The sequence below is a fragment of the Chionomys nivalis genome, chromosome 2, assembly GCF_950005125.1.
Source record: "Chionomys nivalis chromosome 2, mChiNiv1.1, whole genome shotgun sequence".
NCBI classification, from domain to species: Eukaryota; Metazoa; Chordata; class Mammalia; order Rodentia; family Cricetidae; genus Chionomys; species Chionomys nivalis.
The window spans coordinates 13,138,693-13,159,895 of NC_080087.1; the positions used below are offsets into that span (position 1 = coordinate 13,138,693).

General features: G+C 44.3%; 1 protein-coding gene across 4 annotated transcripts in view; it reads right to left on the bottom strand.

Annotated features, from left to right (window-relative positions):
* Positions 1 to 21,203, bottom strand: part of Arid1b (AT-rich interaction domain 1B) — a 357,367-nt gene that overhangs the window by 205,558 nt on the left and 130,606 nt on the right. For all 4 annotated transcript variants that reach the window (XM_057757693.1, XM_057757703.1, XM_057757684.1 and 1 more), the window contains exon 4: positions 13,090 to 13,200. In XM_057757693.1, coding sequence (XP_057613676.1) covers positions 13,090 to 13,200 — 111 coding nt within the window. The remainder of the gene's footprint in view (positions 1 to 13,089; positions 13,201 to 21,203) is intronic.

The window sequence follows — 21,203 nt, forward strand, 5'->3', positions numbered from 1 at the left end:
GGACCATCTAGGAAGTTTACTGAAGGCCCACTCTTACACCACAAGCCAAGCAGTTCTTCCCATTTACTGACGCTTCTTTTAGGCGATACTTTAAACTCACCGATATCACCACAAGGTAGAGAACATGAGTTAAGGGTGAACCCAGGGCACAGCAGCTGTGACATCCATGCCGGAGCACAGGGCATCTCCACTGTCCAAACCACAGCTGCACTTTGTTAGAGCTAGGTTACAACGGATTCTGCCTCTATCAGTGATCCCTACCCACCAGAACTTGATTCTGGTAGTTTAACAAACCCCAAAATGTCCAATTTCTTGGCAATTTTATTTTATTATAAAGTAATATTTATTTTCTATTGTCTCATCTCTGTTTTCTTCTGTGTGAACAAAAATCAGAATGAAGAGCCCCAGCAGAATTCGCAGGGCTATCCACAGGGTCTTAGTGCTGGGTTAGCCCATGCAGTCAAGGACTAGTGGCCTCAGGTGGTCTCCTGCAGAGCGGCTCCTGCTCCCAGGAAAGAGCGGCTGAGTTACCAACTCCGGGCTCTGGGAACTCAGCGAGAGTGTGGTATTCCAGGGTATTGCACACACATACACAGGGTGAAAGATGGAGTTTCCAGGCCGTTACCCTGACAGTTATCTGTGTGTGCGCTCTGTCAACTGTAACTATGTACTGGCCAAGTTGGTTTTGAACTCCTGGGCTTAAACAATCCTTCTACTGCAGAATCCACAGGAGCTGGAACTACAGTCAGCATCTCTAAGACCAGCTGACACACACTTAAAAATTATTAACCCCTAATTGACCAGGATGCATCAAGGATGGCTAAGAATTTAATAACTTGTCTTTAACCTTAAAAAGCCAAGCAAATAATAAAAATAAGTAAATTTGTGGGAAGTCAGTCGAGAAAGCTGTACAGGAGCTACTCTACCACCCAAGCAAGGGGTGCGTTCTCCGCACAGGGTGGCCTTCCCCCCAATGACACTGCACTCACGTCTAGAATGGAAGGCTACAGGAAGAGTGGTGGTGCAGCCGCTGCTCGCAGAATGCCAAGACGTTTATAAAACAGTGAGACACTCGTGAAATTACACGGGCTAAAGGAGAATTCTAGAACTACATGTAGATGGCTCACGAAAGGTGAGAGGAGAGAACAGGTTAGAGGATGTAGAGGACAGGAGTCCTCAGGGGCGGTGCCCCTGACTTCTCACAGCAGAGGAGTCGCGATATAAAACAAGCACTAAGAGGGCATGGTGGCACATGCTGTACTTTCAACAGTAGAGAAGTTGAGGCAGGAGGTCATCGTGCACTTCCAGTGGGCCTGGACTACACAGCGAGACACTGTACCAAAATAAAATACTAAACTGTGAATCAGAAACTAAACTTTCATTTATATTATTTTATTATTCTTATATCTAATACACTCATTTAGGAATAAGAGGCAATCAGTAACTGATTGTCAAATGTAATTTAATTTTTCAAAGAGAGCCTTTGCCCTAATTGAAGACGTCAACATTCAGGGATACAAAGAAAAGCCTAAGAACAGTAACTAAGAAAACATTTGGGCAAAAATTACTTCAAAGGAGGTGACCCCAGTTTTGAGTGTGAAAGCTGACAGGGCACCACATGCTGGCATGTGTCACATGGGTGCCAGGAGGAGCTGCCAGGCAGAGAGAGCAAGCCGCTGACTCTAAGTGACTCCACTCATAAGGCTTCAACCACGGGCAACTTTCTATTTCCACATCTGGAAATTTGAGCTCAAAAGAGACAAAATCTGAATCAAATTAAATACATAAAATGCACACATGTAAACTTGTTATTATTAATCCTGTTTTGCTTTGTTAATTGTCTTTGGGGACTATAATATGTTCAAGCTTTAGCTCATAAAACAGCACTTAAATAAATACTACTAAAACCAAAACTTTATACCGCTAACGAAAGAACTCCCTCTTTACATAGGGAGAAAAATGACTTAGCACAGAATGAAGAAACCGGTAGAGGGAGGGCTGGAGAGCTAACCTAGGACCCTGTACACCTCAGATGAGGAAATGCTTACCATGGAGCTAGCTCAAGACACCCTTCAGAGTCAAGAAAAATCTCTCCAGGAATGTCTTTCACAGGACTTGGTCAGGGAAGGGGCAACTGAAACAAATTAAATTAAGAAAGTCTCTGCCAAAATAGGCACAAAAAAAAAAAAAAAATCAATCAAAAGTATATCAAATAAAGCAATACAAAGGAATCTATGTCTGCTCAAGAGAGAAACATTTCTTAGTGTTACAAAGTCAATGAGACAATCCACGACGCCAAACTGAAAGACTGACAGCTTCACTTACTTCTTGTGTGTGTGTGCACATATGTGCATGAATTTGCATCTACGTGCGTACATGTATGAGGATGCACATGCATGTAGAAGTCAGAGGTTGATGCCAGATATCCTCAATTATATTCCACCTCCCACCTCAATTTATGAACCCAGACCTTGTCCAGACCAGCTAGACTGCCTGGTCAACAAGCCACAGGGATGCTCCTGTCTGCCTCCCTGGCTCTGGGGTCACAGGGGTGCTCCTGTCTGCCTCCCTGGCTCTGGGGTCACAGGGAGGCTCCTGGCTCTCTTATGCAGAACTAGAAATCAAATTTCACTCCTCATACTTGAATGGCAAGGATTTCACCAACTGCATCTGCCCAGCCCTCGGCTTCACTTATTTTTGAGGCTGACTGAGCTAGCTACTGCCTTTGGCCAAGGTAATGTTAAGAATACTCCATTATGTTCTACTGAGTTGCTTATATACAATCTATTCTAACATTCTCTATATTGCCTCCATGAATTCAAATGAAATTCAAGGTACAGTTAATGCTGTCATCCTTTCAATATCAATTTCTATCTCTAAGACCTTGTCTCAAAAAAAAAAAAGAAAGAAAAAAAACAAAACAAAAGAAAAGAAAAAGAAACACCCCCAAAAAGAAAATGGAGGCTTTGTGAAGCAGAAGGCATCTTACAGTTTACTTACCTAGGTTTGCGGAAAGTGCGGCGTTTTCCAACGGTAGGAAAATGGAGGATGGCTGTGGGGAGGCATCTTTACAGCCCATATCCCTATACTTCAGCACGCTGTCAAAGACCTTCTGCGGCACTGATTCTTCTTTTCCTAGCAGCTTCCACTACTCATGGTCTGAAACTTGCACTTAGGTATGAGACTTTTGAAAACAGGAGTCAATGGGTGTAGATTTACTATTCCTAAGCCAGCTTGCTCCAGTGCAGGGGACTACAAAAGATCAACCAGACACCCTGTCATGAGGGGAGCTGGCATAGCTCCTCGGCTGCCAACAGCAGTAGTGGAAAACAAGACAGGGGAGACCCCTGTTCTTATCAGCGGACTCTTTATGTGGGACCCCACAAGAGAAGGAGGGGAGAGGCTTGGAGGCAGCAGGAAGCTGTTACCCTTCCCTTGGTAGACTGACTCACTCGCTCTGGCCTACTTCATGGAGGATACTCTCTGTGTCACTGCTCAACACACACCCGGAAAGCAAAAATTAGAGTAAGGTAAGAAAAAAAAAAACGGAAACACACTGACGGCACTACCCAAATCAAAACCAAAGAAAAAAAAGGGGAGTGCAGAGGAAGAAAGGATGGTGGGGTGCAAGAGGGAAGGAGAGAGGAAAGGGTGGGGAGAGAGACAGAAACACGAGGCATTAACACAGCACTTGCAGAAGACCCAAGAATGGTTCCCAGCTCACACACCGGGTGCTTTAAAACTGCTCTAACGCCCACTCCAGGGCTCCGATGGTCTTTCTGAACTCCACGGGCACTGTATCCACATGCATATATCCTCACACATAAGTACATACACATAATAAAACCTTTGTAAAATAGAAAGCATTTATTTAAGTAACCTTTAAATGGAACATGTAATGAACCTGGCAATGTCAGAAACCAAAGGAAAAGTTCAGAGAGGCTCTAGCAGGAAGTTGAGGTCAAATGCAGCACCACTGCCTTGGTTCACAATGCTATCTACTGGCTCCCCTTTGGCCTCCACACCACACATGTTAGATGTGAGCCCCTCAGCCTGCTCTTGGCTGTTTGTCTACTTTCCGCTCTGTAGGCAGCAGGGAAGACAGCCGGCACGCACGCTCACTTCTCCGCTCTCTATGAGGTAGTCTCCTTTACCTAGACTTCCCTGTATGCAAGCACAAGACTCCCACAATGATCACCCAAGGGTGGGGGGGCTTTAGAATCGCTAGATGTCTGTTGTGATAGGAGGTGAAAATAAGGTCTCTGGCTCTCTGCTGGCCAAAATTCCTAAATAAATTCACATTTCCCCTCACAGAAGCAAATGGCATGCTGGTCATCAGGAGCCACAGCAGAGGGATGGATGCCTGCAAGCTCACTCCACTCGCCTGGAGCTCATCTCGGCTGTCTTCTCCTTAAATACTAACAGAAGAGGCCCACAGCAGACAATGAAAGAGCTACAGGATGCCCTGTGGTAGCTCAGTCTACAGCATCAGTGTACGGAGAGGGAAACCATGGTCACTCACACTGGGATGGAAGGGGTTACTAAGACCAGAGCTGAGCCAAGGTCCCTGGGCCGAGCTGAGCTGCCATTGACTCCTGGCACAAGCATGTTCCCTGGGTCAGAGCATGTGCCTTCCGTACAAGTCAGGGTAAGCTGGAGAAGGGGCGGACGATGCATAGCACTCCCACACAACCACTCTGCAGGTTTGAGGAGTCAACAGGACAACAGCTCACACTCGCATTGTTCAGTGTAAGGACCAGAGACTCTGAGAACTATCACTGCAGAACACCAACACAATATTAGCTATCGTGTAATAAATGAATGCTGACATTACTTTTTAAAATTAGCAATGATATCCACACATGCACAGACCTTGTACAATGTGTGCAAACACAAGCACACTGACAAGTGCCCACGGATGCTTGTGAACATTTAGAAGGATTCACAGGCGAATGATGAAACAAATGAAAAGATGTACACACCAGAGCCTCAAACCGGGTAAAACAAGGCAGACCTGCGGCACGGCCCGACAGCAGTACCTGCAAGCTTGTTTTCAACAGAGTGGATGCATTCTGAAGAAAAGCAGTTGAGGAAGCTTAGCCACTTTTTTGTGGCTTAAAGCTTTTCTCTCTCTTTTATTCCAGGCTTAAACAAAGTTCAGTGGGGCATCCGACTGCCTGTTTTAAATTACAGTCTGTATTTTAAAATAGAATGCGTGCGCGGCGTGTTCCCGAAGCTAGGGTGGGAGTGTTATTCATGGAAAATTGAAGGCTTGTTGAGTCAATAATCTTCTTTCACTCAGTAACAATTTTCAGCTAAAATTTCTTGACCCAAACAAAGGAAAACAAGACCATTCACTTATTCTACAACAATTTGGAGAAGGCTAAAGAAAAAGATGTGAGAAAGAGAGAGACACCTCTAAAGTCCTGCATTATTGACAGAAGAGTAGAAAATTTCGGTTTGGAAAAACCTTCTATACATGTATTTATTCTAACTCTTAAAATGACAGTTGATATTAAAAATAGTTATTCCTAGGCCTAAAGAAACATAAAAACCAAGTAACCTGTTCACAAGTGCTACTGGTGAGGGCCTGCTGGTCACGGCACCTCGTTACAGGAAATAGACGTGAGCCTTCCTGCCGCCTGCAAAGTGAAAATCTGTAAATTAAAAAGCCATTTCCGAGTATAGCAGGATAATATGCAGCAAGGCACTCCTGCTGCCTCCTGGTGGCCAAGGACCCCTGGTCTGAAGGCAGTGCTGAGGGAGGGACCACATGAAGAGATGTGGGTTCACCCTGTGGGTACTCTGGCCAACACCCAGACAGCAGGACAGGCTGTGGGGTCGTGAGAATCAAGGATCCTCACACAAGCAGTGAAAACAACCACAGTCAGGTATTCTGAGGATCTGCACACTTGCCCAAGCTGGGGCTCTGTGAGCATGCTCAGGAACACAGCAGCCTACATCACACCTTCAGGCTTGCTGATGCCCAAAGTTCCTGCCCCCCCCCCCCCCAGGTTCCACCTACTGGCCGGAGAAGCAGACAACAGGCATGCTGGCTTGGCGATATCTGGGGTGAACCTGGGACATGCCTACGTCCTGGATAGTCAGGACATGCTACAGAGACATGCTCCACGACCCCACCCAGGTCATCTGGAAGCTGGATGCTGGGTCACATTTGTGTGCTGACTTCTCTATTAACCAGGAGCATAAGCATTTATCATCCCTTCTCTTAATGAGCCTCATTTATCAACTATAGATCACCATTATCCTTCTATTATCAAAACCAATATCCTGCAAATCAGTTATGTTCCGGCTCTTGTTGGTCTCTGATTTTTACAGAACTCCTTAGCAGCCCTCCATCAACTTCCTAGGAACTAATTGACTGTCATACAGAATGGGCCGGAATTCATCTCCCTCTTGTGCTAAAAGGAAATCTACAGGATATGAGATGACAAAGTTCGCAGAGGACAAACTTAGTTCAAATTTTGAAAACTGAAACAAAATCTTGAACATTAATTCACTGTCCCTAAGTAAATGTCTTGGCTACTCCGAGTTTCAAATTCCCCACTTTAGGCGATGAGTTCAGCTTGGTGACAGAGTCAGCCTAGCAGGAACAAGGCTCTGGGTTCAGTCCCAAACTAAGTAAATAAAATTAAAGTTAAAGAAATAACCATTTGTTTTACTGGGATTGAAGAGGTCAATTAGGAAACACTGTGTGCACAAACATTCGAGTGCTTTAAAGGCAAGCTACGGTTCTTCTGAAATATTCATTTATTCAAGCTTTCCATTATATTTAGGCTTTTCTTTCCCTGGAAAAAGTCCAAACTGTTAAAGTTTTATTGGATTTTCATTTAGAGAATAAATATTTAAGTGGCAGACTATTTTGGAAGAAAGAAGACATGCACGCGTCTCCCCACCTTGCTCTAGTCTGCCTTCTCTTTCTGAAATGACTGCCAATGCCATGGAAACCCAGGAAACATGCCACGGGGCACCTTTTCTGCTTGCTGTTCTTCTGAGAAGTCCTGCTCTGGGTGGCACACATTCAACCTCTCCAGGAAAAACATGACATTGTAAAAAAAATCCAGTCGAAAACTAAACATTAGTCAGTCTTTTTCTGAAAAGCAGGTCCTCTGCATGTTCCTTTCATCCCAAAACAACTGATATCTCTTTAAAATTAAGTTCCAGACCAACACCAGTAGTACGTAAGATATTTAAGTATTGAGCTCTCCGTTTACAACTTCCTCGGACATCAGAACTATGTTTGTACCTTCAGTTTGAAATTGGTCAGGACGACCAATTTCTGCAAAGGCTGTCATGGCAGAGAAACCACACTGAAGAGAGCACTCCTAGGGGACATCTACTTTCACAGAGGGCTCCCATCTGCCTCCGGGAGCCCCTACCTGCTCAGGAGGCCCCCACCTACCTCGGGAGGCCTCCCACCTGCCCATGGGCACCTGCCTTGTAAGATGCCTACTGTGGACACTGCAATCCCAAAGTCTGACACTTAGAACGCTGAACAAAGAGTTGATGCCACACCAAGACCATATCCATGTTTGAACTCAGCTGCATGGAGGCAAAGGAGATTTCTCTTTCATTAACTTGCAATCTTTTAAGCATTTAGAATGATTTGAGAAGGATCAATCAATAGAGACAGCTACACTCTTAACCTTTGCATGACAACTATTTGAATCAAGTTCAAGCGAAAAATAAAAAACGTTCGAAAGAGTTCACCCGACAGCCATTCGTCTGGTAGATTTAAGTTTGGCAGAAATCTGCCAACAGGTTAAGACAGTCTGAGGGCTGGGTTAAGAAGTTGGAGATCAGAATCCAGGTAGGAAAACTGCTTCTCCTTCCTCCACTGGTTCCAATCATTCAGAGGAGCTAAATTACCAAATCCACAGACTGTAAATGCACCGTTAAGATGACACTGACGTTCATGTTCTCCAAATGCATGGCCCCACCACTAACGTTATTAAACACTAAAACAAACACAGCAAAGCCAGAGACTGTTTCCTTAAAAGCAAAACACTCATACTGATACATAATCCCCAAAGGATATATATATTTTATAATAATAGGTTTCCAATGTTCTCTTGAAGACATCTAATATCCTGTTTAGCACCTCTACTTCTTTTTTTTTTTTTTTTTTTTTTTTTTTTGATTTTCGAGACAGGGTTTCTCTGTAGCTTTGATGCCCGTCCCGGAACTAGCTCTTGTGGACCAGGCTGGCCTTGAACTCCCAGAGATCCGCCTGCCTCTGCCTCCCGAGTGCTGGGATTAAAGGCGTGTGCCACCACCACCCGGCAGCACCTCTACTTCTAAGAACCACCAGCACTGGGCACCCACTTCCTCTCAAAAGTGGCACTATTTGGATGACTCCAAAAAATTCAAACTGTGTATGTCAATCAGCTTTTTCTGCTTGAGGAAAGTGGGGTCAGAAATAGTGTTTAAATGACTTGATGGACCTTCCAAAATAGCCAGTATTTCTAAAGCCACCCCCACTGTCCTTCCGGCAGCCCTTCCCCAGTATTATCTATCAGAACAGGAAAGTCATGCTGGCTTTGGGTAAACATAATCAGGACCCCCATCTACAGAGTAAACCTGGGGTTTTCTGGAACAAGCACAGTGAAGTAGTTCTTTTCAAACCGGGGCATATACATGGCTTTCCATGACCAGGAAAAAGCGCATCGTTTTGTTGAAGGGAAAACAAAACATTCCTTTTTTGATTACTCCCTTTTATATATTCATTAGTACTTTACTAAGAACATATGTACTGTACTATATTGAATGAAATTACAATGATTAGCGTTTCTGACAGCTACCTTTTTACAAGCAAAAAAATATTTATAACTAATAAAAGAATGCTTTCATGCTACCGTTTGCTTAATTATCCAAATTGTCCACTTCTTTCCTTGAAATTCAAGATAATCAAGATAAAAGCAAGCTGTCATTTGAAAAACAAAATGGTTTTGAGACTGACAAGGTTTTTCCAAAGTAGCTATCACGGCTATGCCATCATTTAGTGTTATTAGCCTATAGAAGACACAGGCTTTCCTGAGGCCAATTCAATAACATGTGAAAGCTCCCCAAGTTGTTAAATTAACAGTTTAAGACCAGGGTTCAGCTTTACAGACTTTTTACATATACTATTAGCAAAATACTTGCTAAATAAAACAGTACATACCATTAAAAGATCCTAGTCTAAACCAAGGAGTCAGGTCAATCATAAAAACAACTATAATAAAGGTACTAGCAAATGTCACAAGAGACTGAATAAAACACTCGGTAGCTCTAGTTTGCCTTCTCTTTATGAAATGACTGCCAGTGTCATGGAAACCCCAGGAAACATGTACTTGGTCATACTGTGGGAGTTATATGAGACTACAAATTGAGATATACCCAAGGTTTGCAAACAAAGGGGGAATATAAACTCCAGGGTTTGCACAGCTGACATTCCACTGTGTCTTCCCTTGTATGCTTGTATGCTTGCTTCATTTACTGTCAATATCAGAAGCAAAGAAAACCACAAACTAGACTCAAATGCTAAACGATGTTGTCCTAATGGTAGGGAGTGCTTCAGGTTAATTTTTATATCACGTGCTATATGTCAAGATCTATCAATAATGGAAATGCCAAGATATATAAACTCACATATGTCAGCTAGAAGAAATCTGGATGATTAAGAGCTACAGAAATAAGTGGACACTGCAAGGGGAGATTTGTTCTGAGCTTAGAGTTAGTCCATTAAAGTAAAAAGTAAATATTACTGGTCACGGCCCAAGACAAGAGAACAAGTATGAATTTATCAGCCCTTTGCATTCTGGGATAACGTGAGGCTCTGGCTAAACCAGCTGAAAAACCTAAGGGCATCTGCAACTGAAATCATCGGGAACCAAATGACCTATACAGACAGACAGGCAGGCAGGCAGGCAGGCAGGCAGGCAGGCAGGCAGGCAGGCAGGCAGGCAAGCCTGAAAAGAAGGCAGTCTTGGGATTCTATTAAAGATGAAGAGTGGACTGTAAAAAGTTGACTAATTATCTAACAAATATTCTAAAGGAGAAATGAGGTCACAGAAAAATGTATCATCTATCCCATTATGTGCAAACAGCATTAAGAAGTAACCACCACTGGGTGTGGTACAAATCTTTAATCCCAGCACTTGGGAGGCAAAAGCAAGTAGACTGGATCTCTGAGTTCACGGTCAGCTTGGTCTACAGAGTGAGTTTCAGGGCAGCCAGGGCTACACAGAGAAATCTTGTCTCAAAAAAGCGAAACAAACAAAAAGGAAAAAAAAACTACCTCCGCTAAGTGTGGTGGTCCACACATTAATCACAGTGTGCTAGAGGCAGAGGAAGAGGCAGGCAGGCAGGTCTCTGTGAGTTCAAGGCTTGCCTGGTCTGCATAGTGAGTTCCTGACTGATAAGGGTTAAATAGTGAGACCCAGGCAGTTGGCTAATGTTGGCTCTCAACCTGACTATATTTGGAATTAACTAAAACCAAAGCATCTGGGCACACTTGAGGGATTTTTCTTGATTGGATTATTTAAGCTAGGAAGACCCAACTAAATCTGGATCATTTGAGATCTGGGCCACTCCTTCTGGTGGCAGCCAACATAAAAGACCATGGAAGAAGGAAGCTTTTGCTTTTTGCCTGCTTGTACACACACACACACACACGCACGCACGCACGCACGCACGCACGCACGTACGTACGTACGTACGTACGTATGTATGTATGTATGTATGTATCAGGCAGACTTAAAAAAAATCATACACTAGAATCATTATATTACACTTTTAAAGCTCAATTAAGGCTTATAAAGTCCCCAAACCAGGGATTACAGTGTCTCTTAAAGGAGAAAGAAAATTGACAACATTAAGGCAGGAAGGCATAGCCTGAGTGATAACCCCCAAGGGGCCTGATAACAAACTCGGGCATAACTAATGCAGCTTCACAATCCTACAACACCAGCCTCGCCAGGCCAGCGGCTACAGTATTTAAGTCACACTGCACAAATGCATGCATCAAGACTGTAACAGAATACCAAGTGTTCCCTGAAGCCATAATTACCTTAATTATGTACAACTTACAAAGCAGCAATATAAACAAAAACATATTTGTAAACTCCATATAGAGATTGTTTATGTATGTGGAGCCCTGCAGAAGAAAAATAGTGCACCACAGTTCACTTAAATAAAGCCAGTTTCTACCCCAACAGATTGGATGGCTTAGGCATAGCAGCCTTGTGTAATCCATATGCATACAGACTTGCTATAAAACCTGGAAGTTCTGTTCTCTTAAAAACAAGCAAGAAGGAAAAAAAAAAACACACAGAAAAATGTGATTTAAGTACGAATCTATCAGCCTCTGAATTTCAAAACAAAACAGCAACAAAAACAGAAAGAAAATGCCAGTGTAGATATTTCTTTTTTTAACAGCCCCATAAAAAGAACTGGATGGGGTGAAATGCTCTCTGAAATACTGAAATAGCCTGAAATACTCTTTGGAAGTAGGCAAGGTAATCATAAGTGAGTAATAAGTCATATATTATATGTCTTCTTTATATCTACATAGATAAAGACATATAGATATATACATAAGGATTTTGAAAAAATCCCCACTTGTGCCATAGGATTAACGGAGCATTAGACACCCATCTGAATACCTATGAGACGTGTACATCAGTGATGGTCAAGCTTGTAAACATATGAATACCCATGAGACGTGTACGTCAGTGATGGTCAAGCTTGTAAGCAACCATGAAGAAAGCAATGCACACGGCCATGCAGAAAGCTGCTATGTGTTTATGGGACATTCTCCAACCTGCTTCACAGCACCATGGCAGAACTACAAAATCAGCCTAAAACCAAGTGTGTGGGATCCACTGGACCCTGCCTTCTGTGACTTAACTTTGATTCCTTGGCCAATGCTGCATCTGTCACAGGCGCGTGTCGTCCCCGTTCCACACACTCACTTTAATTGCTTTTAAAAGCCTCTAACACAAACACAAAACCCACTGCCTTTCTCATTCCTGCAAAAAAACATGAACTAACCAATACATGGTCCAAGGCAGCTTAACAACAAGAGACTTTTCTCTAAGACTCATCCTCCCCTCACAGAAACAAAACCTATACAAGCCGTGTTTCATAGCCATGCCCAGCAGACTCAAAGGCAGTGTGTGCCTTCTAGCCATTATATACCTTCTTTTCCAAGGGTACAGAGCCAATTGTAGTGGGCATGGCATGTATATAGCCTGCCATGTTCTACATCCATTACCAAAGCTGCTTCTCCAATATTTAAAAAGAACATATTGAATTTTACTTAGTGCAAAGTTACAGTTCAAGTTAAAATCATGGTTCTCCTAAATTTCAGTTTTAAACAAACTGTAACAGAAATTTAACAGCAACAATAATGCTTGAGATCAAAATACGTTAACAGGAAAATAACGTAAAGACTGTTTTATAGGTTTATTCGCGTACTTAATACAGAAACCTTCATTCAAATGGGTTCTCTATCCCAGAGTAAATTGAGTCCAGATGAGCTGTCCATGAACATCATCCTGACACACGCCACACTGCAGCCACTGCCGGCAGCGCACACAGCCCCTCACCACACGAGCTGTTGGTGTAGGCACTACACAAGCTGCTTTGCCAAATTTCAACTAAATTACTTTCTTTGGGAGAAACTTCTCTATATAAAGTCCCAGGAAAAATTCAAATTACTAACATCACTGTACCTTCTGGAAAGCAGGAATTTCTTTATGTTTCAATTCTGGCACTGACACTTTCATTCTGTGTCACTACCACAATTCAGCAAGATAAAAGAAGCTCAGTAATCAACAGAAATTCCTTTGTGCACACAAAGCGAGCCAGTCAGGTGAGACCTTCCAACAGTGGCGTCTGACCTGCCAAAAACGCTACAAACAAAACAGTCTTAGCCAAAACTCTCAAGAAAGGAGCCTAAAAGTTAATAATTCTTAAATAAACCTGAAACCTATACACCTCTCCCTGTAATATAAAAGAGAACAGACAAATCAATCCTTGTTTTCAAACTCATTATGTTTTCCAATCAGCACAGTAATGTCTTACTGGTAAACTCGATGGTCTTTCCTGTTGGATTAAATTCAAGTCTTCGTGGTTGGATTTTCCGGCGGCCAGAGGAGGCTGAGATCTACTTCCATAGCCTTCCTGAGACATGTCCTAAACAAACATAAACACACAGTCATTCACCAGTATCTCTGAGTGTGAAGCTTCATATAGGAAACAAAAAGACACAAAAACTGATCATGATTGAACATCAAGTAATGCTACATTTTGGGCAACATTTAAACATGTGACAGCCATCATTTGATACTTTATCAAAAGCAAAAATAGTAGTTAATCAATGACATAAGTAAATATAAATAACAGGCTCACTCAATAGGCGACGGCACAGACGGAGCTGAGCTTTGTGGAACAGAGGTGAGCTGAGCCAGAGAGCAAACCACAGCCACGAGCTCACTGCATTCCTTAGTCCAACAGTGGGCTGTACTGCCTGACTGTTCCTAGAGCAGGAGGGTGAGAGGAGATCTCACTCCTAGCCAAGGCTGGCCTTGGGTCTGTGATGATATTCCCACTTCAGCCTCCCAAGAACTGGAATTACAGGGGTGAGCTGCCACACTTGTATACTGAACTATGATTTGGGTCAAATACTATTTCAACTAAAAAAAATCATTCATTAAAATATTATTAACAACTGGATGTTAAAATGCCCTCCTAAACACAGAATGGTATGAGTTCCCAGAAAACCAATAATACCCAGCTATGAAAACCCACGAGCCCATGTGGCACAGTTTTTAAAAAACCACATTAAAGAACAAGAAAAGAAAAAAGAAAAAAAAAAGTGGGGAACAAAACACCTGTCAAGAGCTAAGAAACTCAGGATGCAGGCGAGGCATTCTGCTAAAATAACCCACAATGCAGGTACTCCCCCACCGCACAGACCCTGCAGAGCAGATGGTGGCTACTGAATACACTGCTCGGCTTTTCAGCACAGCTACTACACGGACACTTGATCTGCAGCGAGGCCAGAGGCTAAGGGCCTACCCCATAGCTAGCTGCTCCCTTGGCTCTGGAAGCTGAAGAACCAGTTTCTGATGGGAGAGGGAAAATAAGAAGGGAAACTACTATCACCAAATAAAACTCCCTCCCCTTCTCTGTCAGTTCAAATAGGCATTAAAGAACCACATACAAATTCTATTTTATTAAATATTACATGGAAAATGTTCATTAGTAAAACTCTCTAAAACTCGCCCACTGCCCCACCCCACGTTCACACAGAATACACTGCAAATTCCTTGGCTTCTTAAGCCAAGAAAGAGCTGGGTACTGGAAAGTCCATGAGCCATACAAACTGGATTTCACCAGCCAGCACCAGCCAAGGGTCAGTGTAAACTGCCTTTCAACTGGCTCTAAAATAAAGGCTCATGCCTGAAAACAGCATTCCACAGACTCCTACAGAAATCTCCAACACAAATAATAAGCTGCACCAGACCAAGGCCTTAGTCTCTTCAGCACAGATTCCGCTGCAGCTGCCTGGGTTGACTGGGGACCACACCATGACGGTGGTGTGACACCTGCAACCCAATCGCCATGCAACCCTGGAAGCCACAGCTCTGCAATCTGGTGGCCTTCAGAGGGCGGCATTTTGGCTTGTGGGGGCTGATCAAGAGTTGGAGGATTACTACCACCCTACCTTCCACCCCCAAAACCAAGCTTCCCGCAGATGGAGGTCTCCACTTGTCACAGAGATGCCCTGCTAGGTACCCCACAGGTCTCTGAGATTAACAAGCAGAAATTTCAAGTCAAGTGGACACAAGGCCTCATTCAGGGGCCTTCACTCTGCTCCAAAGAAGATGCAGGGTTACAGGACGGCCTCACAATAGCCAAGGACATGAGCAGGCCTGCTTCTCCACAGCACACCAGCAGGGCTGTCTGGGAAGTCACCCTTCTTCAACCAGCTTTGATGCTGCTAGCTTCTCTCTATAGCAAACAAACTGCTTCTTAAAGGGCTTGAAAAAGACAGCCACAGTGCGTGCATCAGACAGTACCCCTAAAACAAGCAGCAAGAAGGCCACAGCTGAACACAATCAGAAAATGTTATGGCCTTGCAATTTACTCTTGAGGCTGCAAATGTTCAAAATCATTAGATTCTACCAAAATTTTATGTACTATTCTCAACCACAGAAACCTTCAATTATTAAATACAGTTGTAAATAAAACCAAAATCCAATTTCTTAAGAATGGCTGGCGAGAGTTTGTTCTGCCATAGGTGGGATTTGAGTGTGAGGACTGAACTGCAGGAGCACAGGGAGTGGGTAGGAGTTCTAGTCTGGAACAGCCAACCCCTAAGGGTCATGTGCAGAGGAACCACACGGTCTATAATAGACAAGCTGGGTGTGGAATCCCAGCATTCTGGAAGCTGAGGCAGGGGATTGAGAGTTCAAAACCAGCCAGGGCTACACAGGAAGGCTCCAAAGATCCCATAACTCACTTGAGCTTCAAAACTGCTAGTCTGCCGGGCGGTGGTGGCGCACGCCTTTAATCCCAGCACTCGGGAGGCAGAGGCAGGCGGATCTCTGTGAGTTCGAGACCAGCCTGGTCTACAAGAGCTAGTTCCAGGACAGGCTCCAAAGCCACAGAGAAACCCTGTCTCGAAAAACCAAAAAAAAAAAAACTGCTAGTCTGTAACACGTACTCGCTTTTACCTCAAGTAACTAAACATACTTTAATAAGCAATAAAAAGATAATGTCAATATCAGAAAAATACATTTAGCATTATATTTTATATTTTTAAAGCACAGATTCATATTTGAAAACAACCTTGCCCAATCTTTGGTTATTTATAAGCTTTAGCCAGCATACACATGAACACTCATTAAATTTATCTGTCAATCATATAAAAAGTCAGCTCTTCAAAACAACACCATATCGTGACAGTTCCCTGGCGCACAGGAACCAAGCACTGGAGAGTGGTTCACCATCTGTGAATGCACCCACATCTCACCCACGGACTTAATGACAGGCTCTGGTCTGAGCCGCCTTCGTATCATGAATCAAAAGTAATTGGAAAAACTGAAACACTGAAAAGAGCATGGCAGGGCCATGTGCACAGGCTCAGAAACATCCTCTGAGGTGTCAGATAGTCGCAGCCTGAGAGGGGCCACTCCCTTTGTTGCCATACCACAGCATGAGGCCAGGTCAGCTGGAACGCAGCGGGATCCCACTTACCTTAGTGTACATGAAAAGCTGCGCTAAGGCCTAGTGCCAAGGCCAAGTACACAAGCCACTCGTCATTTAGCACTGGGAAAGGGAGGGGAGAGCAAGGGCAGAGAGCAGAAGTGACTTCCGTGGCATGACTTCAAAAGACACAGAGATGAATAGGAAAGAGGAAGTAGCATCCTTCTTAGACTCCCCTTCCTCCACAGGGGGTACTGTGCTATTTTTAAGAAATAATCCATCTTTCCTCAGTTTCCCACTGAGTCCAAATCACGAATAAGCATTTCCATCAGTCTTCCTTTAGACACAGGAGAAACCCTTTCTGTACTGAGCTGGTTTTCCGCTTTTTCACAGTGGCTCATGTCTCGTTATGCAAGTGTGACTACAGCACAGCATTACCTGCAGCCATCCTAATCTAGCCGCTCCCCACTGATGTGCATCACAGCATAGCATTACCTGCAGCCATCCTAATCTAGCCGCTCCCCACTGATGTGCATCACAGCATAGCATTACCTGCAGCCATCCTAATCTAGCCGCTCCAGACTGATGAGCATCACAGCACAGCATAGACATCCTAATCTAGCTGCTCCCCACTGATGTGCATCACAGCACAGCATTACCTGCAGCCATCCCCCCACTGATGTGCATTTATGCTGCTTTCGTTCCTCCATTACTCCATGCAGCATTACAGTAAGCAACTTCAAGCATATAGATCTCCCAATATCACTACTCTCGACCTGTCTCATTCCATCACAAGGCTGATAGGATAAACACAGGCAGACACTGGCAAAGTGCTCTGAACAAAGGAAGAGCCTATTTACACCCCAGTCCATCACTATGGAACAATCCAAACAAGATGCTTATGCTACCATCACAATATCTAACTCAATATAAAAAGTATCCAAGTTAGAGTAAAAGAGGGGAAGGTACACCCCACCACCCCACACCACCAAAAGAATTAGAATACAGACCAAAGGGGATGAGATGAGTGGGGTGCAGGGAGACAGTCCTGGCAAACCGATGTCAGTGGAACTCAACTGGAAATGGATGGGGATGCGCTCAAAGGGCAGCCACCCTGCAGGGTCCACAGTCCAGCAGAGAGCCAGGTATACAAACAAAGCAACCAAGGCAGTTGGGGATGTAGCACAGTGTACAATGCTTGCCTAGAATGCACAGGTATGTGGTTTCTATTCCTAGTGAGCACATGTGCATGTACACACACACACACACTGAGCGAAGAGGTACCCCTGCTTCTTTAATATTCTTGGCATGGGAAGAATGTCTGAGAGGCTTCAGAAAGCCCAGCGTCACCCCAGTCAGAATCTGCCTGTCTCCCCACTTTGGAAACACCTACCTTCAGGTAAACCAATCTCCTTGCTGCGAGGCATTTCATTGGGGTGGGGGAGACTCCACAGACCACTACAGACTGCAGACCCTGGGAGAAGACCCTATGCAGAAGAAACACTGTGTCCCTAGACAAAGAGATTCAAGGTAGCTTTTCCCAGAGGGCACACAAGCTAGCATGGTCACCCCCGGCCACCTCAGGGAAACCCTACAGGAAATACCAGAAATCCTAGGCTGTGGCCCTGCAACAGCCTCCATCTACAGGACAGCTCCTCTGTAGCTTGTGGTTTGCTTGTTCGTGTGCAGTCATGGGCAGCAGTCTCGAGTGATGGACACCTAGTTTGTACAGTTTGCAGACACCAGAAAGTTCCAAGAACTGCTGCATAGTGGAAGATTTAATATCATTTTCACTTTTTTTTTTTTTTTTTTTTTTTTTTTTTATATATTTTTTTTTTTTTTTTTTTATTCTTTTTTAATTAAAATTTCCACCTGCTCCCCGTTTCCCATTTCCCTCCCCTCCTCCCAAATATTGCCCCCTCCCCCCACTCCCCTCCCCCTATCCCCACTCCTCTTCTCCTCCCCCCACACCATTCCCCCTCCCTCTCGATATCCTATAGAAGTTAAATAAGAAAGTGAACCCAAAGAAAATCATATAGTCATCCGCATGGAGAGGGGGAAGTAGACAAGATTGCAGGGCAAAAAATGGGAACTTGCGGGTGAGGTGGCATGGGGCAAAGGGGAAATGGGATGAGAAATATGAGAAGGGGAGGATGGGAGGAGCTCGGGGGATTGGGATGGTTGGGATATAGGAAGGATGGATACGGGAGCAGCGAAGTATATATCCTATCTAAGGGAGCCATCTTAGGGTTGGCAAGAGACTTGACTCTAGAGGGGTTCGCAGGTGTCCAGGAATATGTCCCCAGCTGGTACCTTGGGCAACTAAGGAGAGGGAACCTGAAATGACCCTATCCTATACTGATGAATATCTTGCATATCACCTTAGAACCTTCATCTGGCGATGGATCAAGGTAGAGACAGAGTCTCAATTTGGAGCAACGGTCTGAGCTCTTAAGGTCCAAATGAGGAGCAGAAGGAGGGAGAACAAGAGCAAAAAATCAGGACCACGAGGGATGCACCCACCCACTGTGACAGTGGAACTGATTTATTAGGAGCCCACCAAGGCCAGCTGGTCTGGGACTGAATAAGCATGGGTTGATTCCGGACTCTCTGAGCATGGCGGTCAACGAAGACTGATGAGAAGCCAAGGACAATGGCACTAGGTTTCAATCCTAATACATGAACTGGCTTTGTGGGAGCTTAGCCTGTTTAGAAGCTCACCTTCCTGGACGTAGATAGAAGACCTTCGTCTTCCCGCAGGGCAGAGAATTTGGACTGCTCTTCATTTTCACTTTTTAAGTTATAGTCTAAATTTGCTTCTTGAGAAGCTTCAAGACCTTCTATTGACCACTTCCAAAATACTTATTCCAGTATCATGAATAAACAATTCAAATCCAAATTCCTCTTCACAGATTTCAATGCAAGACCACTCTCTCCGCCTTCTGTTGTCTACATAGTAAAGGGCTGAGAGAAGCCAGACACAGAGGTCCATCAGTTCAAGTTGTTCCCCTACATCTTCTGTCCAAAGTCCCCACACTTTGGACATTCCTGTTTCTCCATTAACATGCAAACATGGAAGGAAAGTTCACCCGTCTTGTCCATGTATGTCCTAACCCTTCCTTCTACTTGGATCTCACACACCTGTTACTCCCTCTGTGCCCATGAACATCTGACACATCCCCAACCCCAACACAAATCTCCCTCTGCACTGCAGCCTCTTACCCACTGTGAGGCCTATAGACTCACTTCCTCCTGCCTGCGGAACCAGCATCCGTGTGTGCACAACAGCTCTTCATGTCCTCCAGAAAACTAACCCTCAATGGCCGTGCTCACTGTCACCCTCACAAGGCCTCAGCTCTCCTCACATCCTCCAAGGAGATGTCTGGGCCATCCACAGAACCCTGGTAGAAGGATCTCCAGGACCCTGAAGCCATACCCTGGGCCAATTTAGATGGGTCATCAGCAGAGCTGGATCTCCCATATTAATGAGTTCTTCAGGAGAAGGCCAATGTCCTCTTGGATTTCCAGAGCCTACCACTGACAAGCTCGGCAGCAGCCAGGTAAAGGGCAGGCATGAGTTCTCAAAGCTCACACCCCAACACCAAAATAAACTCATGAGGACACCGAACACACAGAGCTGAGCCCTGGCTTGCATCCAGAAATAGGCATCGTGTTCGCAGCTACACTGTCTGGGAGCAACGTGCTACTAGACACAGTTTGCTGTCTGCTACTGGCAGAATTAAAGCACAACGATGACTGCGAAAGACGGCGCTAAAAATAAACTGAGATCAGGAAGAAAAGACTGTGGAGAGCAGCAATGGTGCCAGTGCAGGTGGGGGTCAGGACGCTACGCGCCTCCTAGAAAACGGGCTGGCGATCCAACAGTCCAACACCTAGATCTAACTACCCCTTTTTAAGTTTTAATCATTTTTCAAAATGAGCCACGGAGATGGCTCGGCGGGTTAGAGGAGCCTGCTGCTCAAGTGTGATGACAAAGTTGTCCCTGATCTCTACTTGTGCCCTATGCCACACTCAAGGCCACATTCATGCTCACCAATCATAAATACATTACAGACACACAATACTAAACTTAAATAACAAATTAAAAGGGTCAAGGAAGAGACTGAGTGAATCAATCAGAACATTTCACACTGTGGGACTCAGCTTCCTGCATGAGAATAACAGACTAAGAGAGAGAAGGAAGAAAGGGACAGGAAATGCTAGGAATGAGCAAGTTGAGTGATATGAACAGGGACCGCAGGGCTGGTCCAGCCACAGAAAGCACAGGCTGCTTCTGCAGATGAACTGGGTTCAGTTCCCAGCACCCACATGGCAGCTCAGACTACCTGTAAGTTCAGAACTCTGTGAGCATCAGGCTTGCTCGTGGTGGACATACAGACATGAAGGCGAAACATTCAATGACATAAATAAAAATAAAAGAATCTTGTTAAAACGGTATTAAAGGCTGGGCTTAAAGCGCACAATGTCTGGATTTTATTTCAAAATAAAAGGTAAGGCTGGGGCTTACCAGGGTTAGAATGCCTGAGCCCTGGGTTCAGTTCCAGGGAGGGAAGGTGGGGAGGAGGAAGTCTCCAGGGAAGCACAGATTAAGAAGATACAAGATGGGTGACATAGAGGAAACAAATCTACCTACCTGGGCAAAGCTGAGTGGCTCGATCGTGTCTCTATTTGTCACTAAAATCACCCACGCATGCTCCTTACTCCTGTTCCAAAATTCCTCTAGCTCATGGAACAATTACATTACCAAAGCCCAAATGGTTTTCTACTGCTACTGACACCATAGTCCAATTTCTTTAGCTTCAGTTAAAACCTTGTTCTCCATAGTATGTGATACACAAATGTACTGATGCATTTGCACATTCACACATGGACACAGGTGCGTGTGTACACACACAAGGAGTCCAAAGGCTGGATACGTGCTTCAAATACTATTTAGCTTCTCTTACTTCAAAGGACATTATTTT